Source organism: Kogia breviceps, chromosome 4, assembly GCF_026419965.1.
Source record: "Kogia breviceps isolate mKogBre1 chromosome 4, mKogBre1 haplotype 1, whole genome shotgun sequence".
Lineage (NCBI taxonomy): Eukaryota > Metazoa > Chordata > Mammalia > Artiodactyla > Physeteridae > Kogia > Kogia breviceps.
Window position 1 is genome coordinate 158,342,714 of NC_081313.1, and position 27,808 is coordinate 158,370,521.

Here is a 27,808-nt window from a genome sequence, read left to right on the forward strand (position 1 = left end):
CATAATAACTCTTATTAAATGAGAGAAAAATTCACCTTACTCAGTGCCATGCAGACAATTAAGGGCTCAATGATTATTAATTATATCTTAAGATCAGTAATTGCTCTATTATACCATAGAAAAATAAAATCTCCCCAATTAAAATTTATGCTAAACTTTTAATATAAAAGTTTATAAAACAACTTTTATTACTTTAAGATTGATACCTGTAATTGTAAGAAATATAGCTAACAAATATGAAATTTTAAAAATCATCAACCCATCACCATTACAATTTAACAATATACTCATACTTCCCCAAAGGTGGTCAAAACGTCTAGGACTCCTTTCAGTTTTCTCCCTCCTAGAGTCCCAGGCTCTATTGGGAAAGAAAATCTGTATGTTTAATAAGCACCTTAGATGCAAAATAATTGAAACTCATTGGCAAACATTTTTCTGATATGTCTGTGTATATGTATTTAACATTTCGTGATTGCTATTAGACATTCTTCTACTCTTTAACATCCTATATAATGCCTTTATAGTGTTCCTTTGTAAGAATGCATAATACTCCATTGTGAAACATAGGTGTTTTTAAACTCACATATAGTAATTTAAAGCTAACAGCTAACAAGTACTTATAAAGAGAAGGTACTGCTTTAATTAGCAGATAAGATCTGAGAATTATCTGCATTCATTTACATGCAAACAGTGAATGAGTTTACGTTCTTAAAACAGTTTGTTCTATTCAGTAAGTTAAGTGCAGTCACTGAGCAATCTCCTGTGCAATTAATTTGCCAAAAAAATTATGGGATAATAAATATTGTGTAAATGGAGTTGAGGTCAATGAGATCCTATTGTTTAGTCTGTGAAAGTAAATGGACTATATTAAGTCTTAAACAATTTTCTCCTGGACTTGGTGAATTTCTTCAGTGAGGATCACCTTGTGTTATCAATAAGGATGGGTGACATACTCTCCAGGAATAAAAACAAATGGTCACGAGAAATTGTGCTAATGTACATTTTTTAAAACAGTCTAAAGTTTTTCTATTTATGTTTCATGTCTTTCTATTTAGGCTGACAATTGATGCTGAGTGCCAATTACAGTTGCACAATTTTCCAATGGATGAACACTCCTGCCCCTTGGAATTCTCCAGTTGTAAGTAATACTCATTCTATATTCTGCATTCCCTCTCACCACTTAGTCTTTCTGATTGCAATATCAGTTAATTGGGAGACTTAAACAGAATGCAAAATTGCATTAAGCAGTGTTGTTGACTTTGAAGATTTTGACAATCTCTTTCATCATAAAAAGGGATCTATTTTATCAGGAATTACAAATAGATTTCATTGAGGCATAAACTTTTAATAAACTGGCAGTTGTTTCCTGGAGCCCTTTGTTGAGAAGGATTGTAAAGCTTGTCCTGGTCTCAGTAGAAAGAGGTAAATGTGCATTATACATCTCCACTCCCTCCGCGGGTCCAGAAGAGAGTAGCAGTACATTTGCTAGTTGTTTTCTCCCTTTACATATCAGGACACACAGAGGTCCAACAATGTTGTTTGTTCATTCCAGTTTTGATATACCTATAAAGATAACAAAATTGAAAATTACCTCTTCCACCTGGAGTTCTAGTAATACCTAAAACTAGTTATCTACCAGTGAGCAAAAGACTGATTTTTGGTGTCATGTGGGTCCAGTTCAAATCCCAACTCCATCACTAAAGACTTGAGCAAATTACTAAATCTCTCAATGAGTTCATAACACAGGTGCCCGATAGAAATTATAAGACCTGCCTCACCTCAGTATTGTTTTGTTGATATATGTAAAATGGTTGGTACACTATTATGTGTGGTACCTCACACATAATAAGATTTAATCAAAAGCTCTATTTTATTAATTATTATTATTATCATCAGATAATAGACTATAGCAAGAAAAGCATGATGATTCTAATACAAATTCTAATACATAAAATATGTATTAGAATCATCATGTATACATGATGATTCTAATACAAATTAAGCTTTAGTAACCTTCACAGATATTTTCTGTCTGAATCGAAAACAAGCCTCATTTTCCCCACGTTTGCCTCACTGTTTGTTCTGCATTCGTGTTAGATTGCTCACCTCCTTCTTATTTGGGGACTGTCAATTGTGCATATTGGGTAAAATGAAAAACTGGCTGTGAGTTTTGAGTTTTTAATATAGGTATAATTTCCCAGCCAGGGAGTGATGGAGACTCCTAAGAACCAACTAAATCATAATAACAATACTTTCAAAAAAAAAATGAAAAGAAAGAAAAAAGATGAGAAAACCAATCACCTGTTTCAATAAACATCATTTCCAGAGAGAACCAAAGGAAAACTTCACTGTATATTATATATATTGAGAAAAATTCCCATTATAAATCTTATTTCATATGTTCTACTTCATCCAAGGATAGAATATTTTTTAGTGAAAGCTTACCTAAGGTTTAGGAGATTGGATTTCTTTTCCCAACTGGGACTACTCCTCCAGTGAGTCAGCTAAACCTTAAGAAATAGTGATTTCTATGCCATCAGGTTCCTGATTGACTATTGTCTTCTGAACCCAAAGTCAACTTAATAGTACTTATTGCTATTAAAACAATTCAATCACCAACATGTTCTCCATAGGAAGTTCCTTAATATTATCATTCGTAGTCTCAGTTTTCACCACATCCAGCCCTACCAGCCTGCTACCACCACTCAATAGCAATCTGGGGATTCAGCTTTCTTTTTTCTTCTTATTAATAAAATATAGTGGACAAAGAGTTGGACCAAAAGAAAGGAAAAAAAGGAAACAAGGGATTTTATTCCAAGATGTCAATCAGCCTCCATAATCAAAATTACCTTTCCACAGCATTATTAGAAGACAAACAATTGAGAAGATTTCTAGTTTTGTCATCTATCTTACTTGAGTTTATTCTGCAGCTTACTTATAAAATTATGTTTATGCATTCAACAAATATATATTGACCATCAATTCCATGAAATAAGTATGATCATCATCCCCATAAGTAAATGAATAATTTAGAAGAAAAATTGAGAAAGTTTTCTAGGATATTATGGCTAAGAAAAGGTACTGATAATCACTATATTATCAGTGTAATATTTCTTTCATGAATGCTTTCTGGTGTTTTGGCTGAACATAACTGAGCTGTAAGGAGTCTACATAGTTCTCATTGGTATCTTCCCTTTGGTATCTCTACTTACTGCTTTTAGTTGCAGATTTCTGTGTATATTAAAATGAAGCCTCAACAAATTGAGAGAGAGAATAATGTAAATAGTTGAGGTAATTTTTCCCAATCATCTTCTATTCCAAGGACATGCCCTGGGGAGGGATTTGAGTCTGCTCTTCTTCCATCATTTTCTGTTTTCTGCATGACTCTCAAAATCTTGCCCTGTTGACTCCGTTTCACCATAAACAATATCTTGCATATGTACTATTTACTATATATACTGGCTACTTTTTATATCTTACCCCAGACAATGTAAAGTATGCGTATAATATATACAAAACCATGTATAGTGTACCTTCTATGCAGTTTAAGTGCTTTTCATGGGTAATTTTGATCTCATGGTTTTTAAATCTAATTTCCCATTAGGATATGGGAAATTGTATTGATTTTCCCTATGGTAATGCTCTTTAGTCCAAGATCCTCATCTAAGTCAAAACTATCTCTCTTGGTATCTCCCTCAGTGTCTTGTTCATAGAAGGTGGTTGCCACATATGTTCATTTTTAATCATTTAAAATGTGTGCTTTTTTATCTCACGGCAGATGGCTATCCACGTGAAGAAATTGTCTATCAATGGAAGCGTAGTTCTGTTGAAGTGGGTGACACAAGATCTTGGAGGCTTTATCAATTTTCATTTGTTGGACTGAGAAATACCACTGAAGTAGTGAAGACAACTTCTGGTAAGATGCACTCAAAAATCATTTTGAGTGTCCCTTCCAGAGTTTAAATTCTGGTGTATATGATTTAGAAGCTTTCAACACTTGTCTAGAAATGATATTCAGAAAATTAAATGAAGTGTTTTAATTTACTAGAGAGAATTATAATTGATATTCTAGTACAATACATAAATATAAATGGATTTTATCAATTTAAAGCAAATTAGATTCAAATTGGATAAGCAAATTATTTGCTTAATTCCCTTAAGAAAAATAAGTAACATTTATTAAAAAAGAAGAAAATACTTATTAGGCATAGGTATAATGTTTCTTTTAAGAAATATGTTTCATATTTAAACTATCACATGGGGAATATTAACTTCTCAAAAATGCAGAAGAGTGACCAGACTGGATATGAACTAATTCCATGTTCAGTAATTAAATATTTTGAACCGGCTTCATCAGTGAATAAGGGACTGGGTTTTGGTGTCAGACAGGCCTGGGTTCAAATCCCAACTCCATCATTTGCCAGCTACATATTTTAAGAAATTACTGAATTTCTCAGGGGACCAGCTCTCCCGGATAACCAATGTGGACAAAAAGATCTGCCTCACAGTCATATTGTATGTATTAAAAAAAAAAAAAAAAAAAAGGTAAAATGCTTAGAATGATACCTAACACTTAGCATTCAATAAGTAGTAGTGCCTAATAGTATTAGTTATAATTATCAAGTATGCATGGGACCTAATGTGGTCAGGACTTCAGTTTTTTTCAAGAGAAACTAAAAATCTATAGTATTTTTATATCAAATATCATAATTTTTAATGGTATTAATTGAAGGTGATTTAAAAAAACATGTGGGGCAAGTCAAACATATTTCCAGACCAGACCTGTCTCATGGGTGGCTATAGGTTAATACAAACCCTCTGCAATGCTGAGTGCATTTTTTTTTTAAATTTATTTATTTATTTATTTTTGGCTGTGTTGGGTCTTCATTTCTGTGTGAGGGCTTTCTCTAGCTGCCACTCTTCATCACGGTGCACGGGCCTCTCACTGTTGCGGCCTCTCTTGTTGCAGAGCACAGGCTCCAGATGCGCAGGCTCAGTAGTTGTGGCTCATGGGCCTAGTTGTTCTGCGGCATGTGGGATCTTCCCAGACCAGGGCTCGAACCCGTGTCCACTGAATTGGCAGGCAGATTCTCAACCGCTGCGCCACCAGGGAAGCCCCTGAGTGCATATTCCATATAGATTATTCCAGCTACTCCTTTTTAAAGTTATGTGAATTTAAATGTCCTAATTTCAAATATAAACATTGTGTTCATAGCTTACCATATTAAGACATACTTTTTGTATTTGTTACCATGAATTAAGCTGTTTTCTGTTGATTTATTCATGCATACCTGATTGTTTTCCTCCTGAAATTCATAGGACATATTTTTGTGTTGACTAATTTAGAAAAAGGCCTTGGTCTGTTGTACAAGGAGAAATAAATTACGGACCTAGACAGAAATGGAAATTTAAGAGTCTACCTTCATAAGCATCATCCTCTAAATCAAAAACCTAACATTGTTTTTGGCATTTGCAGATTTCTTAAAAAAAAAAAAAAAAAAAAAAAAAAAACTCTTATGTTGCAAAAAGAATCTGAAATAAAATCAAAGAAATGCTCTAGTTTATTTTTTAAATGTGGCCTTATGTTCTCTTATTCATTGGAAATACTGACCATCAAGTACTAGAACAGTCTTTATTTTGGTCCCCAAAACAGATTCAGGACTGCCTTAGAACAGGTCTTCCATCTGTGAGAGAGCACATGTAAAAATAATCTCTAAGTCTATATGCTTCCAGAATAAGAAATTGGGCATTAAATTCTGTTGTATGTTCGTATCTCTGTAGTTATTACAGCACCCTAAAACAGAACCCACAAATTTATGACTAGCAGATCTTTTGTTCAGTCATTTAAGCCCGGAGTGGCATTAAAACCAAATGGTGGTGAGGGAAGTGTTGGCTTTATATCATAGGGTTTGACAGCATCCCCTCCCCAAAGAGTCATACTGAGAATAATCTAGAGTATTTACTGTCTAGTAAGAGATACATCCAAAAGAAAATAATCTATTTACCTATAGCATGGCAAGAAAATTTATCAAGGTATCACAAGGCTATTACTCTTCCTAGAGAAATCAAAGCAAAACTGTATTGGTATCAGATTTGATATTGAGTAGCATCATTTAATTGATTGTATCAACTCCTTGTGAATGTTAATATGGGGGTTAGCCTCCACCTTGGTCTTCCTGTCCACTCCCTGCTCTTGCTGGTTTGTTTTTTGTGTGTGGTATCATTTCAGTTGCCTCTGGGAAGAGAAAGGGCTGAGTTGAAAGTCAACACCAATGCCAACAGGCAGCCTGGTTATTGTGACAGTTGATTTTGTAATGATTGGAAGTTTCTGTGTGATCTTTGTTTTATTTCTGATGCCATTCTTATCTTCAGAGAATGGCTCCATAACTAGTTAATATCTACAAGGAAGTTACATTAACAACTTTCTTGGGAAGTTATCAGAAGATCAGAATTATAGCCTTTTTGAATCTTGGCCATTACAACAACGTGGTTTTCTCTTAGACTTAGAGTAAATGTATCTCCCTTTGAGAAGCCTCTGTCAAAACTGGGAGAGAATAGTGCCTAAAATTAGGCCTAGTTTACTGCGGAGATTGCTAATCGTCACTCATTCGTAAGTTCACCTTTCATGATCTTGTTATATCTAAGTGGTGACTGTACTGTGGGTTCCTTAGTGTATTTTTTCTTTAAATTGATTCCTTGTTATTAGTAAAATGATTTTTTAAAGGAAAGTTCATATTAGGACCATAATTGGAAAATGAGAAGCATTTGACATAAATAGAAATTGATATAAGAATATAATGAAGAATGAACAAATGTTCTTAAGTTTTCAGTGCACATATTTGTGTTCCCTGGGCTCTGAGTATGTGGAAAAGGAAAGAAAGAGATAGTATAGAAAAGGAAAAGGGTAACTAGCACCAAAGTAAAACACTGCCTTGGTTTAAACAGAAGGGTAGAAGAAGCAGGAAGGAATTTTCTTACACGTAATTCGAGGCTATGTGATAATTCTGTATACACCACCTGAATCATCTTTATCACCATTTATATGTGTGTCACTCCTGAGAAAAATATTGCCGCGGTGGTAGATTGATAAGACTTGAAGAATACCTTTAATTCTTGGTCAATACAGCAAGATAGATTCTGGATCCATGATTTCTCTTCAAACCATCCCCTCTTCCTGATTGTTCTGTGTGTGGTAATAGCACTGTCATTGTCCCAGTGAGCCAGGCGTGAACACTCAGAGTCACATGTCTGCCTCCCACATCTAATGAATCACGAAGGCACGTATACCTCTGAAATATCTTGTGTAACTGTCCTCTTTTCAGCTGCCTTTGCCACTGTCCTAGTTCACGATCGTGTCTGTTCTCATCTGGACTCTGTTGGGAGCCTATTAAACTACATCCCTGCTGTCAGTCTCTCTTTTCTACAGTCTATGCTTTATACATTAATCATAAAAGCTAGCACTTACTGAGCACTAACTACATGTACCATAGCAAACATTTTATATACATGACCTACTTTAATTCTCATTACCATAGTCATATTTAACATCATTAACACTGAAGGTATGACTGCGGTTAAGGAAACAGACTTCTAGGGGTTCATTTACTTGCAGGGATCAGATTTGGCAGCTGGGACATGAATTCAGGTGGTTTGCTTTCAGACTCATGCTGTTAATCACTGTACTATTTTTATTTGCACTGTGTCCCAGTAAGTCTTCCTGAACCATGGCTTTCCTCATGTCCCAAGAATTCAGGAGATTCAATTAAGCACAAGCTATTGTTCCTAATATGTAAGCCCCTGATCTCAGGAACTTTCCAGCTTGGTTTTCTATAATTTCTCAGCTTGTGACAGAACTACTTTGTTAATATTTTCATGAATATAAATAGCTAATCCTATACACACATGGAATTTCAGTCTCCTTTCTTTTTTGAATGGCTTGTGAACTCAGCCCTACCTTCTTTATGACTTTAAAACATAAAAAAAAACCAGCTTCTCTTCAGTGAGACCTTTCAGACCTTAATACCAGAATGCGCACTCTTGGAGCAGACAGCTCAGGTTTGAACACTGGTTTGTATACATTACTGAATATATCTAAGCTCAATATCACCAATGTTACAGAGTTACTCTCAGGATTAAGTAAGATAATCCACTGAAAATGCTTAAAATTGTGCCTAACACATAGAAAGGATGCAGTAAATGGAAGGCACCATCATCATCATCAAACTCCCCCAGGGCATTTTCACCTACTTTATGAAAACATAATTTCCACCTTATATTTTTTTAGCAGTTGTTTTATTTCCTCTTTTCTGCCCTCTCATTCCAATTAGTCATAAACTTCCCAGTGGAAGCCTTCTTTTAATCATCTTTGTATCCATGATGCTATTAGCCTGGTGATTTGCTTAGAGTTGTTGATCAGTAGGTAATTATAAAATGGATTTCTTGGGACAATTATATTGATAAAACCATAAAATTTCCCTCAATTAAATACGCAATGCAGAATTCTACTATATATTTTTCCATTGCTCATTGTTTTCTCTCAAGTAGAAGACCTTGTTCTTTCTAGTCATATTGCCATGGACAGTTCACCAAATTATCGACATGATTTTTGGTATCAAGCAGAGCTTTGTTCCTGATGTTCTCATCCTGAGATGTGGGTTAGAAAACTGGGCAAATGAGTTTCTTAGGAGAACCTACATTCTTGGGATACCGTTGCCATTATTATGAATCAAAAAGAAATACCTCATGTTCTTCCTACATTAGCAAAACGTGAAATCTTTTTTTCTTCCAGTTTTATTGAGATATAATTGACATACAGAACTATATAAGTTTAAGGTGTACAGCATAATGATTTGATGTAAATAGATCATGAAATGATTACCATCATAACTTTAGTGAACATCAATAATCTCATATACATAATAAATTAAGGAAATAGAAAACAAATTTTTTTTCCTTGTGATGAGAACTCTTAGGATTTACTCTCTTAACTTTTAAATATAACATATAGCAGTGTTAATTTGTCATGTTGTACATTACATGCCTAGTACTTATTTATCTTATAACTGGAAGTTTGTACCTTTTGGCTACATTCATCCAGTTCTCCCTCCCACCACCCCTGCTTCTAATAACCACAAATCTGATCTTTTTTCTATGAGTTTGTTTTTGAAGTCTGATTGACCTACAACACTATGTTAGTTCCTGGTACACAACATATTTCTATACATTTCAAAATGGTCACCATGATAAGTCTAGAAAACCGTTAAATCTTCCATATCGTCTTTAGAAGTGTAAACATCATTGTTTCATAGTTTTTTGGCATTCCCATGTACATTAACTATTATATACTTCCTTTTAGTCTTTAACCCACCTTTTTGGCTTCGATTCCATGTGCAAGTTATATTTTCTTGATTTCTATTACAATAAATGCATAAATACTAAAATAAAATTTAAAAAAGAACTCTGTACCACTAAATTCATCTTACTTTTCAACAGTGGCATGCAGACCACAATTTTAGAAACACCAGCTCCGTGGATAACGTCCATGTTCGTTGCTTGATTTCTAAAATATATGTAATCTACCCTATATCTTCAAACATTGCCCATTAGTCTCACACCATATCCTTTATTTTCTTGAGGTTTTTTGGATAAGTTGAACCTATTTCAGGTCTTTGTGCTCATTTTTCTTAATACTAACCTCAAGTTCAACCTTCTCTGCCTATATCAGTGTACATATTGGTCAAATCATTCTCCAAATAGAAAAAAAAAGTAGGGCTTCCCTGGTGGCACAGTGGTTAAGAATCCACCTGTCAATGCAGGGGACACTGGTTCAAGCCCTGGTCCAGGAAGATCCCACATGCCGCGGTGCAACTAATCCTGTGCGCCAAAGGATAGCCAAGACATGGAAGCAACCTAAATGTCTATCAACAGATGAATGGAAAAGAAGATGTGGTACATATGTACAATGGAATATTACTCAGCCATAAAAAAGAATGAAATAATGCCATTCGCAGCAACATGGATGGACCTAGAAATTATACTAAGTGAAGTAAGTTAGAAAGAGAAATACAAATACTCTATGATATCACTTAAATGTGGAATCTAAAATATGATAACATGAACTTTTTTACAAAACAGAAACAGACTTGAAGACAAAGAAGACAAATTTATGGTTACCAAAGGTGAAAGGTGGGGGAGGGATAAACTAGGAGTTGGGGATTAGCAGATACATACTACTGTATATAAAATAGATAAACAACAAGGTCCTACTGTATAGCATAGGGAACTATATTCAATATCTTGTAATAACCTATAATGGAAAAGAATATGAAAAAGAATATATATATCTAACAAAATCACTTTGCTGTCCACCAGAAACTAGCACAATATTGTAAATCAACTATACTTCAACTAAAAAAAAAGAAGGTTTAACTATTAAAAAAATAATCCCACATTGGAATTTTAAATTCCAAGGTTGCTCTGACAGTACCAAGTGAGGAAATGGGGCTTTAGAGGTGGAGAGGGGCTGCACAGAGGAGTCATAGGAAGTCTAAGGAAAATTGTTTTCAAGGTGACAAATTTCATTTCTGCTTGCATTCCGTGGGCAAGAACTAGCTGTGTGTTCCTGTGGAGATAAAAATGGGGCCAGGAAGTGTAGCTCAGTTGTGTGCCAGGAAGGGACAGTGGGTTTTATGACTTTCTAGCATCTGTGAAACATGCATGACATCATTTTATTTCTCACAAGCTTCTCAGAGAAGTAATATTTTTCATTTTACAGATGAAGCAACTTAAGTTTAGAGGAGCTAAGTAATTTGTTCAAGGCTGTTCAATAGAGTTATTTACCCAGTTCCCAAGTTTTTACCCCACTGCCTTTCACAAACAAACACATGAGGTAAAGAGATGAATCAATCAAAATAAAAAAGTTATTTCTAAACTTGATAATACCTACTTTTATGGAGACAGTGCAATGAAGTAATAGCATTTAATATGATAACTATATACATATATCAACAAAATGTTAACTTATAGGAATAGCAATTATATTTACATGGGGCAATAACATCAAGTGAGAAACAATTTAGCAACAATATTTTACTTTTTCAGAAACATATTTATTGCTTATAAGATATTATTATTCACTTGTTAAGTGAACCTATGGATCACCAGCCAGATCTGGCCTTAACTAAGAAACTGTTGGATCCAGTATATTTGTATAATAGTGTTACTTGCAGAAGAGTCTCATCAGAAAGAAAACATAATAAAAGGATTGCATGACTACTATTTACAGTATTTTTGAGGACTAATATCTTATTTTGACCATCTATCAAAACCAACCAGGTCAAGACAACATTAATTTTTATCCAAGTATATGGTGTTTCCTAATTCAATCGAAATTCTTTTGCTACGTTTAAAAGACATATTCATCAATGTGACTGATACAACTAAAAGAGCTCTCCTGTTCAGCTGCTGTCCCCAAATAAATGTAAACCATTAAATAATTTTTAAAAACATGAAATATGAGATGGTGGAGACTGACTCTATAGACACTGTGCTCTGTACACAGACTCATTGAATGTTTCTTTCACTCTATTTGATGCAGTCAAATAATTCCTTCATTTTATTTTTGCATTTTTAGAAAATAATGCTATCCAGTATTGCACCTATGCAAATTTGAGCATGTCAGAGTCTGAAAAGGGCATTAAATAGCAGTGAGGAAAATAATGCTTTTTGTTTTGTTTTGTTTTGTTTTGTTTTATACTTAACTTTCTTTTCTTCAAAAGGAGGTTATTATGAAGGTCAGGGCACACTGCAGGCGTAATAGCCCAGAAAAGCATTTCTGGGGTATACAAGCTGGAGCTGAGCAGAATTTGTTTACTGTTCTTATTTGCCACTCCTGAAGTCTACCTCGTTTAGGAAATCAAGAACAGCTAGTTTTATTAATCCAGGGCAGAAAGACATCAGGAAAGCCCAAGGACTAGAGAATTGACACATATGTTAAGCATGACTAAGTATATTATTTTTTTGCTTACTTAAAAAAAAATTTCTTCGGGCTTCCGTGGTGGTGCAGTGGTTGAGAGTCCACCTGCCGATGCAGTGGACATGGGTTCATGCCCCAGTCCAGGAAGATCCCACATGCCGTGGAGCGGCTAGGCCCGTGAGCCATGGCCGCTGAGCCTGTGCTCTGCAACGGGAGAGGCCAAAACAGTGAGAAGCCCGCGTACCACAAAAAAAAAAAAAAAAAAAAAATTTATTGAAGTATAGTTATGCCAATGCTGTGCCAATCTCTGCTGTACAGCAAAGTGACTCATTTATACGCAAATGTTTTTAAAAATTCTTTTCCATTATGGTTTATCACAGGATTTTGAATATAGTTCCCTGTCTATGTTATACAGTAGGAACTTGTTTATCCATATTCTAAATATAATAGTTTGCATCTACCAACCCCAAACTCCCAGTGCATCCCACCCCCCTCCCCCTTGGCAGCCACAAGTCTGATCTCTATGTCTGTTTCTGTTTCATATACTGGTTCATTTGTGTCTATTTTAGATTCCATATATAAGTGCCATCATAGGGTATTTGTCTTTCTCTTTCTGACTTCACTTAGTATGATAATCTCTAGTTGCATCCATGCTGTTGCAAATGGCATTATTTTGTTCTTTTTTTTTTTTTTTCTCCTGGCCGTGCCTTTTGGCATGTGGGATTTTAGTTCCCTGACCAGGGATCAAACCTGCACCCGCTGCAGTGAAAGCATGGAGTCTTAACCACTGGACCGCCAGGGAAGTTCCCCTGTTTACTTTTATATATGCTGTCTCTGCTATTCAAGAAACTGACAGTGCTTCATGTTTAACATATACACCACATCATAAATGTTTAATTTTTCACATTTGTCTCCTAATTGATCCACCCCCAAATTAACTAGACCTTGTTATACATCATCTCTCAGAATAATGTCAAAAAGAAATACTAAAAAATAGCATTTTCTCTAGTTCTTCTCCCCTACCCTCCACAAACCTAATTGTTTTGCCCATAAGCATTTCTCTATCAGCTCTATAAGATGGTATCTTTATTTGTGGTAGAATAAATGACATTGATAATAAGATGAAAGCTTCAATGTAGATAACTGAGTTTACTGGAATAGTTTCCAAACATGATTTCTAATCTGCCTTTACTCGTATGACTTATAGCACCATTCACTTTGATTTTCATCATATCTACTGTTCAGTGCTAAGTGGTGAAGAGCTTTGTAATATAAAAGACATGTGTAATGCATGAGCTGTGAAATACCTCCTTGCTAAACATATATATAATGCAATCACGAACATTAATTGTAACCACTCAAGGATTAAATGATTACATTTTCTAAGTTGGTGATTTCTTGTTACCAGTATTAGTAACTGAGAGTAAAATTAGCTTGATAGAAAAATAAAATTTTAGGGCTAAATATCAAAGATTAAGGCCAGTTGTAATTTTACTTAGGGTAACTACTCCAAAGAGGTAAAAATCACTGTTTGTAAATTGGCAGTCAATTGTGTAACTACAGACTATAGCACAAATAATTAGACATGGACAGAGTTAAATTTTATTTATTTCCATCAACATTGAACAGTTGAGAAATTTCATATGCAAATCTTAAACATCTTTACATCTTAAATATCTGGGTTGTCATTTGCATTTGAAAATGATTGGGTAGAGCTGAATTCTCACCTGTCCTAGTGGGTGAGGCACACAATCTCCTTTACCAAAATTCCTAACACCCCCTGTTGTATTTTCAGGACTATATGATTTTCTTCTTGAACTATTGTTTCCTTATTTTGGAAAACTATATGCATCTCATTCGAACTATATATATCTCACTTGAAATAGGGGGAAATAAAAGATAATTATTTCCCAAATGAGAACACATATGTATCTGTGGAAATGAAGAATATTCATTTACTTTTAATAGGCAGAGAGAATTTCTATCACAAAATGATACTGTGTGAAAACTATTAATCAACCAAGGTTTGCCTGAGAGTAGACAGTGAGTTGCAGAGAAGTGTCAGAATCTAGCCAACCTAGATCTCACTTGCTTTTCACATTCTACAAATGGGTTTATTTATCATAAATATCTAGCATATGCAATGCAAATTGATTTTAAGTTCATTCAGTTTATCTCTACCACCTGCTTTCATGGAAAATGGATTTTAAACAGAGTTGTGAAGTTCTATATATGGACATCTGTGCATCTAGTCTTCTCTGTATTTTCCTTTTATCTTTTCTTTCAGCTTACATCTAAGCAACTAAAACGTGTGTTGCAACTTTCCTGCACATTACTGATTAGCAGCCTTGCATAGCCAATTAACACTTTTTCCTTTATCTTCTTTGATAAAATAAGGCAGTTGGATATAGGACAAAAAAACACTATGATTCCTTTTAAGAGAGTTTCCTTTGTGGTTGTGTTACCATATAGTTGAATGGCCCTGAGCAAGTCATTTTCTCTTTTGGCCCTCAATAGCTTCATCTCAAAATAAAAAATTTAACTTGATTAAATGTGAAGGTCCTTTTCACCCCTAAAATGCTGTTCTGTATTTCCTGATATTTAGCAGCTCTGTCATAAAGCAAATGTCTGGTGGGTATTTAGGTTTTCCATGTTCCCATGGGTTCCTAAGAGAAATTTCTTCATGTTTTCTTATTCTGTAAAACTCAGCAATTAATAGATCTAGTTTATCTGTCAAGTATAGAGAACTCTGGGAGCTACTGTGGGGCAAGAGGCCCAGGGGGTTGCCATAGAGATGATTGGTTAATTAGTTAACGTATGAAAAAAATGAATTTGGCCTGGGAAAAATAGGCCCACCGTGGGTGTGAATAGCGAGGGTGGAATTTCATGGAATTCATGTGAATGAGAAATTGCAGAGGATGAAGATAGGACAATGGCTGTGACATGGCTTTCATAGAGGAGAAAGAATAGACACCTGGCATCCTAAAACAGAAATAACACTTGCAATCAAGAGCACATAGTATGAAATTAATTTACTATTTTGTGTTTAATTATATCAACTGGGCTGCTATGAATCAGCAGTCCATTAAAATAGTACTGATACTACCAACTCTGTAATAAATAAGAATATAATGTGCTAGCATTTGTAATACCTTTATATGTATATCATCTCATTCACTTTTCACAGTAATTCTATAAGGTGATACTTATTATCCAGGTGGCATTATGATGTACAAGCAGTCTTGTAGAAAAGTATCCAGAAATGGTAGAGACTTCTTCCAAGACCATAGAATAATTTACTAAACAGATACCTGTGTTTGCTGAGAGGCCAGTTTTCCAATCCAGTGATGACTGAGCTGTTCTGAATTTGTGTTTGCAGAAAGACTTGTCCTTGGCTATATTTTTGCCTAGTGTATAAATTCTTTTCTCTTTATTGTTATGGCATCTATCTATCTATCTATCTATCTAAGTTGACTGCACACATGTAAGGTAGAATCATACTGTATTTGTCAGGTTAAGCTAGACTATGCTATGGTAGAAAATAACCCTCAACTCTCAGTGGTTTAAAATTTATATATAATAATATACGTATTCTTGTATTGATCTTTCCGCTGTGTTTTTTCATTCTGTGGCATGCCACTCTCAGAGTCAAAGGTGAATAACAAAAGAATAAAATGATTCTTAAAGTTTCTACTTGAAGAAGCAGGAAGAACTACAATTCTGCAGCCTGTGGAACGAAAACCACATTCACAGAAAGAGACAAAATGAAAAGGCAGAAGACTATGTACCAGATGAAGGAACAATATAAAACCCCAGAAAAACAACTAAATGAAGGGGAGATAGGCAACCTTCCAGAAAAAGAGTTCAGAATAATGATACTGAAGATGATCCAGGACCTCAGAAAAACAATGAAGGCAAAGATGGAGAAGATGCAAGAAATGTTTAACAAAGACCTAGAATAATTAAAGAAAAAACACCTAGAAGAATTAAAGAACAAACAAACAGAGGCGAACGATACAATAACTAAAATGAAAAGTACCCTAGAAAGAATCAATAGCAGAATAACTGAGGCAGAAGAATGGATAAATGACCTGGAACACAGAATGGTGGAATTCACTGCCATGGGACAGAATAAAGAAAAAAGAATGAAAAGAAATGAAGACAGCCTATGAGACCTCTGGGACAACATTAAACACAACAACATCCGCATAATAGGGGTCCCAGAAGGAGAGAAGAGAGAGAAAGGGCCTGAGAAAATATTTGAAGATATTATAGTCAAAAACTTCCCTAACGTGGGAAAGGAAATAGTTAATCAAGTCCAGGGAGTGCAGAGAGTCCCTGGCAGGATAAACCCAAGGAGAAGCATGCCAAAAAACATAGTAATCAATGGACAAAAATTATTGAAAGCAGCAAGGGAAAAATGACAAATAACATACAAGGGAACTCCCAAAAGGTTAATAGCTGATTTCTCAGCAAACTCCCAGAAAGGAGTGGCACGATATATTTAAAGTAATGAAAGGGAAGAACCTACATCCAAGATTACTCTACCCAGCAAGGATTTCATGCAGATTCGATGGAGAAATCAAAAGCCTTACTGACAAGCAAAAGCTAAGAGAATTCAGCACCACCAAACCAGCTCTACAACAAATGCTAAAGTAACTTCTCTAAGTGGGAAACACAAGAGAAGAAAAGGATGTACAAAAACAAACCCATAACAATTAAGAAAATGATAACAGGAACGTACATATCGATAATTACCTTAAACATGAATGGATTAAATGCTCCAACCAAAAGACACAGGCTCGCAGAATGGATACAAAAACAATACTCATATATATATGCTATCTGCAAGACACCCACTTGAGACCTAGGGACACATACAGAAAGAAAGTGAGGGGAGGGAAAAAGATATTCCATGCAAATGCAAATCAAAAGCTAGAGTAGCAATACTCATATCAGGTAAAATAGACTTTAAAATAAAGAAAGTTACAAGAGACAAGGAAGGACACTACACAGTGATCAAGGGATCAATCCAAGAAGAACATATAACAATTATAAATATACCTGAACCCAACATAGGAGCACCTCAATACCTAAGGCAACTGCTAACAGCTATAAAACAGGAAATTGACAGTAACACAATAATAGTGGGGGACTTTAACACCTCACTTACATCAATGGACAGATCATCCAGATAGAAAGTTAATAAGGACACAAGATTTAAATGACACAATAGAACACACAGATTAAATTGATATTTACAAGACATTCCATCCGAATAGAGCAGATTACACTTTGTTCTTAAGTGCACACAGAACATTCTCGAGGACAGATCACATCTTGGGTCACAAATCAAGCCTCAGTAAATTTAAGAAAATTGAAATCATATCAAGCATCTTTTTCTGACCACAATGCTATGAGATTAGAAATCAGTTACAGAGAAAAATATAAAAAAACACGAACGCATGGAGGCTAAACAATACATTACTAAATAACCAAGAGATCACTGAAGAAATCAAAGAGGAAATCAGAAAATACCTAGAGACAAATTAAAAGAAAACACGATGATCCAGAATCTATGGGATGCAGCAGAAGCAGTACTAAGATGGAAATTTATAGCAATACAGTCCTACCTTAAGAAATAAGAAAAATCTCAAATAAACAACCTAACCTTACACCTAAAGCAATTAGACAAAGAAGAACAAAAAGCCCCAAAGTTAGCAGAAGGAAAGAGCTCATAAAGATCAGAGAAATAAATGAAACAGAAACAAAACAATAGCAAAGATCAATAAAACTAAAAGCTGGTTCTCTGAGAAGATAAACAAAATTGATAAACCTTTAGCCAGACTCATCAAGAAAAAGGGAAGAGGACTCAAATCAATAAAATTTGAAATGAAAAAGGAGAAATTACAGTGGACACCGCAGAAATACAAAGCATCATAGGAGATTACTACAAGCAACTCTATGCCAATAAAATGGACAAACTGGAAGAAATGGACAAATTCTTAGAAAGGTATAACCTTCCAAGACTGGACCAGGAAAAAATAGAAAAAATGATCAGACCAATCACAAGTAAGGAAATTGAAACTGTGATTAAAAATCTTTCAACAAACAAAAGTCCAGGACCAGATGGCTTCACAGGTGCATTCTACCAAACATTTAGACAAGAGTTAACATGTATCCTTCTGAAACTATTCCAAAAAGTTGCAGAGAAAGGAACACTTTCAAACTCATTCTATGAAGCCACCATCACCTGATACCAAAACCAAAGATACTAGAAGAAAAGAAAATTACAGGCCAATATCATTGATGAACATAGACACAAAAATCCTCAACAAAATACTAGCAAGCTGAATCCAACAATACATGAAAAGGATCATACACCATGATCAAGTGGGATTTATCCCAGGAATGCAAGGATTCTTCAGTATACACAAATCAATCAATGTGATACACCATATTAACAAATTGAAGGAGAAAAACCATATGATCATCTCAGTAGATGCAGAAAAACCTTTTGACAAAATTCAACACCGATTTATGATAAAAACTCTCCAGAAAGTGGGCACAGAGGGAACCTACCTCAACATAATAATAGCCATTGTAACAAACCCACAGCAAACATCATTCTCATTGGTCAAAAACTGAAAGCATTTCCTCTAAGATCAGGAACAAAACAAGGTTGTCCACTCTCGTCACTGCTATTCAACATAGGTTTGGAAGTCTTAGCCACTACAATCAGAGAAGAAAAAGAAATAAAAGGAACACAAATTGGAAAAGAAGAGGTAAAACTGTCACTGTTTGCAGATGATATGATACTACACGTAGAGAATCTTAAAGATGCCACCAGAAAACTGCTAAAGCTAATCAATGAATTTGGTAAAATTGCAGGATACAAAATTAATGCACAGAAATCTCTTGCATTCTTATACACTAACAACAAAATATCGGAAAGAGAAATTAAGGAAACAATCCCATTCACTACTGCAACAACAAAAAAATAAAATACCTGGGAATAAACCTACCTAAGCAGGTAAAAGATCTGTACTCAGAAAAGTATAAGACACTGATGAAAGAAATCAAAGATGACACAAACAGATGGAGAGATTTACAATGTTCTTGGATTGGAAGAATAAATATTGTGAAAATGACTATACTACCCAAAGCAATCTACGATTCAATGTAATCCCTATCAAATTACCAGTGGCATTTTTTACAGAACTAGAACAAAAAATTTCACAATTTGTACGGAGACACAAAAGACCGTGAATAGCCAAAACAATCTTGAGGGAAAAAAAGGAGCTGGAGGAATCAGACTTCCTGATTTCAGACTACATTACAAAGCCATAGTAATCAAGACAGTATGGTACTGGCACAAAAACAGAAATATAGATCAATGGAACAGGATAGAAAGCCCAGAGATAAACCCATGCACATATGGTCACCTTATTTTTGTTAAAGGAGGCAAGAATACACAGTGGAGAAAATACAGCCTCTTCAATAAGTGGTGCTGGGAAAACTAGACAGCTACATGTAAAAGAATGAAATTAGAACACTCCCTAACACCGTACACAAAAATAATCTCAAAATGGATTAAAGACCTAAATGTAAGGCCAGACACTATCAAACTCTTAGAGGAAAACATAGTCACAATACTCTACGACATAAATCACAGCAAGATCCTTTTTGACCCACCTCCTAGAGAAATGGAAATAAAAACAAAAATAAACAAATGGGACCTAATGAAACTTAAAAGCTTTTTCACAGCAAAGGAAACCATAAACAAGACAAAAAGACAGGCTCAGAATGGGAGAAAATATTTGCAAATGAAGCAACTGACAAAGGACTAATCTCCAAAATATACAAGCAGCTCATGCAGCTCAATTTAAAAAAAAACAAACAACCCAATCCAAAAATTGGCAAAAGATCTGAATAGACATTTTTCCAAAGAAGATATACAAATTGCCAACAAACACATAAAAGGATGCTCAATGTCACTAATCATTAGAGAAATGCAAATCAAAACTACAATGAGATATCATCTCACACTGGTCAGAATGGCCATCATCAAAAAATCTAGAAACAATAAATGCTGGAGAGGGTGTGGAGAAAAGGGAACACTCTTGCACTGTTGCTGGGAATGTACATTGATACAGCCACCCTGGAGAACAGTATAGAGGTTCCTTAAAAAACTAAAAATAGAACTACCATATGACCCAGCAATCCCGGTACTCGGCATATACCCTGAGAAAACCATAATTCAAGAAGACACATGCACCCCAATGTTCATTGCAGCACTATTTACAATAGCCACGTCATGGAAACAACCTAAATGCCCATTGACAGATGGATGGATAAAGAAAATGTGGTACATATATACAATGGAATATTACTCAGCCATAAAGAGGAATGAAATTGGGTCATTTGTAGAGGCGTGGATGGACCTAGAGACTGTCCTATAGAGTGAAGTAAGTCAGAAAGAGAAAAACAAATATCATATATTAACCTATATATGTGGAACCTAGAAAAATGGTACAGATGAACCAGTTAGCAGGGCAGAAATAGAGACACAGATGTAGGGAACAAATGTATGGACACCAAGGGGGCAAAGCAGCAGGGGGTGGTGGTGGTGGTGTGATGAATTGGGAGATTAGGATTGACATGTATACACTAATATGTATAAAACAGATAATTAATAAGAACCTGCTGTGTAAAAAATAAATAAAATGAAATTTAAAAATTCAAAAAAAAAATAATATATTGGCAGAATTTTGATAACAACCAGTAGTACATTTTTGTTAATATATTAGATATTCTGCTGTTGGCTAAAGTCAATAAAGTGGTAGAGTTACTGAAAAAAAAAGTTTCTGCTGCTTGATAGGCATAAATCATTTGTTTTTGCCAAAGTAAGTCACATGAGCAAGCCTGATGTCTATAAGGTGGGATGCATGCTTCTTTTAGACAAAGGGCCACAAGTGAAGGCCTCTGTAGGGATGGATTTGGTAGAAAAAGACAGCAAATATTTAAAACTACAAAACTGTAACCCAAACTTCCCATTAGTATAATCCTTCATGCTATACCTAGCCAGCCAACCTGGCCATGTAAGTACCTATAGCTCGAGATCACACATCAGGATAAGTCACCCCCAACAAGGGAAAGGGATGAGTTACTCTCAAAGAAAATAGAGCCCAGGCATAAAAATGTCTCTTACTCTGAGAATACTCCTCCTGAAGAGGAATTCTCCTCTTGTTTTTGACAAGCCTGCTTCACTTTGTCAATGATCTAGAGCCATGATTTATGTAAAATCGGCTTCAGAAGGAGCAGGTAAGAAGACACAGTATTAACATGAAAATTATCATAGGGTGATGGGAACTGTCAAGTTTTATAAATCTGGGGAAGATTGCCCTTGCTGTACTGCTGGAACAGCTTTATTAATTATAATGGAAAACAAGTCTGTAAATATTGGTCCCATACTAGATTCAATTTTCCAGATATTAGGCAGTGGTAACTTCTAAGAAACACTAAACCAGAATCATCCTCTTGTCAGGAGGGGGAGATAATTGAACATGATTTAATAATGAATGACCACAAAATAATGAAAAGGTCAAGCTTTCTTGATTACTGTAATTTTGTGCATGGAAAAAAAATCCTTAATATTTCTAATAGTCCTATGTTAGAAAACAGTATAAACAAAGTGGTTTCAAGTAAAACTTAAATGCTTTCTTTTTTTTTTTTTTTCCACGATACGCGGGCCTCTCACTGTTGTGGCCTCTCCCGTTGCGGAGCACAGGCTCCGGACGCGCAGGCTCAGCGGCCATGGCTCACGGGCCCAGCCGCTCCGCGGCATGTGGGATCTTCCCGGACCGGGGCATGAACCCGTGTCTCCTGCATTGGCAGGCGGATTCTCAACCACTGCACCACCAGGGAAGCCCAAATGCTTTCTTTTATTTAATCTTAACAGTATGCTATAATTTTAACTACTTCCTCTCTGAAACATTCTTAAAATTAATTATGTTCCTCTGTTTTATAGATGAAGTACGTGAAATACAGTGCTACCAATAATTTAAAATATTTCCACATGGCTAGTTATTAATGGAACTAGAACTAATCAACGGGCATCTGTGTCCACAAGCTACTATACCCTGGCCACTACCTAAGACTAAGCTAATATAAAAAGAAATTTTCATTTCATTGGCTGATACTGTATGAGTGAATAGCAGGGGATGTTTTGGTTCTAAAAAATCTGCCACTACTAATCTACACAGAAATAGTGTTGATAATGATGTCATGTGTAGGTTAAAGACAGCTTTCATGGAGCATTTCACATGCAATGGGCACTATGCTAAGTACTTTACAAGATTTATGTAAACCCGCAACAGCTTTAGAAGTTACATCTTATTGTTATTTCTGTGATCACATAGCTGGTAAGTGGCAGAGCTAGGATTTGAACCTGTGATCTAAGAGAGGGTCATAGAGTTTTTGTTGGGTCTCATTTGTAGGACGTAGTGATTTCTTTTTCATTAAGAAAGAAGGCTATTCACATGAATAGATGTGTGTGTGTTGTGTGTGTATGTGTAACACATAATAAAGGACACATGTTTTCAAGGTACCTTATGTGATTTGCATGTTGTAAGAACCTGGTATGTTTTGTTTTTCAAGTTGATGGCAATATTCAGAGTGTTGATAACTGACTCTAACCTGATAGGTCCAGTTTTTTTCTTACAAAGATAAGAATGAGGAAGTAATAGAAGTGTGTTGAACAAAGCTAGGTAAAATGCTTTCTAGATACTAGAAATAGTATCTACAACTCAGAGGAAAACTCTGGATAAAATTAAATTGATATTATATTAGTAAAACATCACTCTTAGTAAAATTTGAAGGGGAAAAAAATATTTGGTTAGGAGTGAGAAGGTCTGGCCTTAAGTCCTAGCAGAACTCATTAATAGGTATATACATCTGGGCAAATCATTTAACCTCTTGAACCTTACTTTGCTTATCTGTAAAATGGAAGAATTGTCCTATCAGAGTTGCTATGAGACTTAACTGAGATAAGTATCTGAAAATGCTTAGGAAATTGTGAATAGTTTTGGAAATAGATGACAGTATGATCATAATATAATTATATTTTCCTCTCTCTAACTCTTGAAATTAAAAAAAAAGTTTCTGCATGAAAATTCCAGGCATATTTAATGACTCTGAGAAAAGTATTTATAATTTATTGAAAGTTTGGAGAAGGTAGTGATTGATGCAATGATCCACTCCTGCTTGCTTTGTAACCTTCCAGTTAGACCAAAGAAAAGGAAGAAAGCTGAATTGTGTGCAAAAAAGCAGAAGTGGGAGTGGGAGTGCTCTTTTAATGGCTGTCCCATAAAGTGGCTTTGGAAGAAAAGTGCTTGAGGATTTGGGAAAGTGATACTAAGCTGACTTGTTGACTGACCCTGAGTAATTTGGAGTGTCTAACACACATAAACACACACACATTTGCTAGATCCATCAGAGGGGTTCATTATTTTCATTTCGCATTACTAACAATACCCTATACCAGCAGTCCCCAACATTTTTGGCACCAGGGACGGGTTTTGTGGAATACAATTTTTCCACGGATGGGTGGTTAGTGGTTCAGGCAGTAATGGGAGCGCTGGGGAGCACTGGGGTGCGCTGGGGGTGCTGGGGAGCGCTGGGGGGCGGCAGATGAAGCTTCGCTCGCTTGCCTGCTGCTCACCTTCTGCTGTGCGACCCAGTTCCTAACAGGCTGCGGACCAGTAGCGGTCCACGGCCTGGGGTTTGGGGACCCCTGCTCTATGCCACAGTTATGTAATAAAGACAAAAACACCCAAATCAAAGAGACCCTGGACTTGGCCAGTCAAGTTACCTTATTTCCTAGATTAAAGAAATGAAATCCAGAGAAGTAAAATGGCTTGCCTAAGGTCTCCCAGCTAGTTTCATAGGAAATGAAGCACCTAATAATTGGTTTTCAGATCTCATCCAAGCCTGTTTGTTAAGTTCTGTAACTCAGAAGTTTACTTTGGCAGCTCCTCTCTCTTGCATCAGATATTGAAGTAAAATAGAAAGAAGAAAAATAAAAATCAAGAGGGAAAGAATGACTGAGTTAAAAGGTGACCTGTTTGTACTTTCTGTGTTTGTTAGAAAATGTTGGTAATCGTTGCTTTCTGAGGAGTAAGTTACATTGGCTTAGCTTTTGTGATGGTGTAATACTATGCAGTATTAGTTGAAATATTATGGAGTGGTGAAAGGAAAGCTGGAGTAGAGAGTCTTAAAACCCAGGTTCTACTTCCAGGACTGCCTCTAACGTGCTACATTATATCCTTGATCAAATCCCTTTGTGTATCAGTTTCTTATCAGTAAGACGTACATGATATTAGCTGGAGTCCTTTCTCAAAAATGTATGGAGATAATCAAATGAGACAATGGATGTGAAAATGCTTTACAAGTTGGGAGTGTGGCACGTGCAAAGCATCATCATTATTGCTTTAATAATTATCCATAAGGACCCCTTACAGCTGAAGTTCTAAAGATGTGTGTGTATGTGTATATATACATATCTATCTATCTATCTATCTATATCTGCTTTGAAGTTCAAACACACACACACACACACACACACACACACACACACACACACACACACACACACACACACACACACACACACACACACACACACACACCCCTTTGTGCCAGTAAGGAGACTAAGACATGAGGAAAATGAATCATTTATCTCCAGAAGGAGCAAGGCTGGACTGGGAATGTGACTCAATTTCCTGCTTCTCACTCCTGTGTTCCTAGGATCAGATTTTGTCATCAGAACTTAATAAGGATGACAAGCTGATAACAATCAAGGATATTATTACAGCAACATGAAAGGCAAAATTCTTGTTTCTTTCTTGCTACTTTTTTGGTGGGGAAACTGCTATTAAAAGATCAAGGCGAAATGTGGAAATAAAAGGATGAAGGGAGTTACACTCAGAGGAAGATAGAGAAGGATGGAATTTGGGTGGCCCCTGGGATGAATGCATTTTCACCCAAAGCCAATAAGGGAGCTGTAGCTTTGACAGCTTTGAAGTCCGTGGGGTGTTTGCGGAGAGCACAGCAAGCTACATTCAGTCCTCTAACTTTCCTGGGAATCAAAAGTTAAACTGTTAGATGAGTGTAGGATGGAAAACATTTTGAAAGGAGAATTCATGTAGAGATTTGGAAACTTTAGGAGGATTATCCTTTCATTTCAAAGCATTCAGGGCAATCTCTTGCCTCTAGGAGAGGATGCAAGGAAAGTTACAGAACTTTGCATTAGCGCTAGTCTCTGTTCTGTTTGGGACGGAGAGAAACAAATGTTGATTTCTTGAGAACTGATGGCCTCCTTGAGCATTTCTAGTAAGATAATTGCTGTATTTTGTATTTTAAGACATCACCGTTATCCAGTATTGTAATAATAATGTGATTTATTTATTGAAAACGTGCTATGTGCAACAAAGGGCCTATGGAAATTTCTATGAAGTATCTCTTTCAAGTATCCTCGTAAGTACCTCAAAACAAATATGATGAGTACCCTCTTTTCAGAGATTAGAAAACTGTGACTCAAGGAAATTAGTCCAAGTCTTCACAGCCAATAAGATAAGTAGGGGTTGAAATCAGATCAAACAGGCCACAAATCCCAGGTTTTTAAACTTTCTGATCTGTAAGATTCTTAACAAGGATGCCTTTGGTGAGGGATAGGGGATGAAGAGGAAGAAGAAAAAGAATTTTGCAGTTAAAATGTACTTAAAAACCACTGTAAGTTGAGACCAGCTTGTCTAGGAGGCACTTGCCAAAATAGTACTAGGTTATGCCAAAGGCAGGTTCAAGGGCGCTGTTCTTTTGTAAAGGTCACCTGTTGGGCACCTGAATGTGTCAGCTTCCTTATTTCTTAGAGGCTTATTTACCACTGAATTTCACCAACTCTAGGAATAGAAACTCAACGTAGATTAGGGAATTCATGCAAATTAGTGGGTAAACCCACTCAAAACATATTGAATAGAAATATGGTTTCCACACTTTTTTCTTTTAACTGACTTTCATCGCTTTAAAGAAAATGTACCTTACTTTTAGGAAAACGTTTAAAAAATCCCCAAATACTATTTTTTTTTGCTATTGAGATTATTGATTCCTAGTGACAATGTTATTTATTCTCTCAATTAGTCCATGCAGAGAATATTAATTCAGCCATTTTACAAACTAAAAAAAGGGAAGCTCAGAAAGGATAAATAACTTGCTCGAGGTCACATGGCCAGTGAGTGGAAGAGCCAGAATTCGGACTCAGTCCAGACTGCAAACCTGCCTGTATACATCTATGCAACACTGCCAAACTCTCCCAGGAGTGGTTCCAGGCTCTGGTTAGCTCCTTTCTTTAGGGTCAGCTAAGTTGAGCTCCTTGGTTATTTATTCAGGGCTTCTATGTTCCAAGCATCATTAGTAGGGTTCAAGACGAGCAATTAGACGTGGTCCTTGCCCTTGAGCAGCTCTCAGTCCAATGGAATGACAATGAGCCGGATCTAACTGAATTTTAAATAGTATTTTACGTGACTCTCTATGTGACAAGACTGGTAAAGCATCACACACAAAAATCCATACTTTTTACTACACTAGGGCACCTTAATGCACATATGCTTCAATAGCATGTCATCCTCACTTTTTTTTCTTTTTCTGAATAAAGAAGCCATTATCTTTAAAATATCTCAGATTCTTAAAATACCTTAGTATGTGTTTGGAATATAATTTGAAAGCACTGGTACAGTCATTATCCAGTTTAAGGGCTATTGTAGTTTATAATTGTGACTGCTCCAGGGGCTTATGTTAGAGAGGTGCCTACCTCCACCCACCCCTCTTGCTGGCAGTTAGGATGCTCACCCCCATTCATGCAATGCCTGGTGCCTCCCAGACAGAGGTGGTGGGAGAGAGGTGTCTGTATAGACCAACTGCCAGCCCAGCGAACTGGAGTTTGCTTGGGAAACCTTTGCTAAAACGTTAGCCAATGTGGCATTTCTATAGCTGTGCCAATTTAATGTTGAGTGAGATGCTGCATGGTTTCTGCATGTCTTCCCCTGTCTTTTACGTTCAATTTTTGGCCCATGGAAGTACCAGCATGAGCTTTGCATCTAGACAAATCTAACATGTCTGTAGCTCTAGATATGATAATCATCTGACGTTGCATCCAACCTTTGAATTTACCCTCAGTCCCTCAGGAGTCTTTTCTGTGGCCTAGGAGAATATAATAGATCATTGTCAAGGAGAGTATTGAGATCTCTTTGAGATCCATCGCTCTAGTGTTACAATTTCATGTCTAAATATGAAGTTATACGTACTGGATTTCTCTGTACAAAGGAGATATTAGGAGGTTACAGTCAGCACTCCAGCACTGTAGCTTTTATTTGAATAATGCAGCCTTCCAGTCTAAGAGGTAGACTTGGGAGAATTTTGGATGAGCTCTGATGCCATGTCTGCAAGCATCATGGGCTTGGGCATGTTTCTAGCTTGAGTCATGGTTTCCATGCCTATAAAAATAAGAATTGAAATATTCTATTTGGTAAACCATATTATATAATTGCATTGTATAATCATTGAACTCTATTGGATCATTTGTACTGCATTGTACAGGAAGGAAACCAGCCAGGTTAGATGAATAATTTCCATTGAAACATGGTACTGAAATCAAACGTTGTTTTCATTAACCAAGGTATTCTTCAGTTAGTTACTTTCTTTATTATTCATTTAGTATTTCGTAGCATATATGATAAATAAAATCTGTACCAAGAGGTATTAGATTTCAAGTTATATGAG

At 35.9% G+C, this 27,808-nt stretch overlaps 1 protein-coding gene across 2 annotated transcripts in view; it reads left to right on the forward strand.

The window, feature by feature from the left end:
• The window catches only part of GABRG2 (gamma-aminobutyric acid type A receptor subunit gamma2), a 125,000-nt gene that overhangs the window by 40,273 nt on the left and 56,919 nt on the right, over nucleotides 1-27,808 (forward strand). For both annotated transcript variants that reach the window (XM_059059801.2, XM_059059806.2), the window contains exons 5-6: nucleotides 1,056-1,138; nucleotides 3,779-3,916. In XM_059059801.2, coding sequence (XP_058915784.1) covers nucleotides 1,056-1,138; nucleotides 3,779-3,916 — 221 coding nt within the window. The remainder of the gene's footprint in view (nucleotides 1-1,055; nucleotides 1,139-3,778; nucleotides 3,917-27,808) is intronic.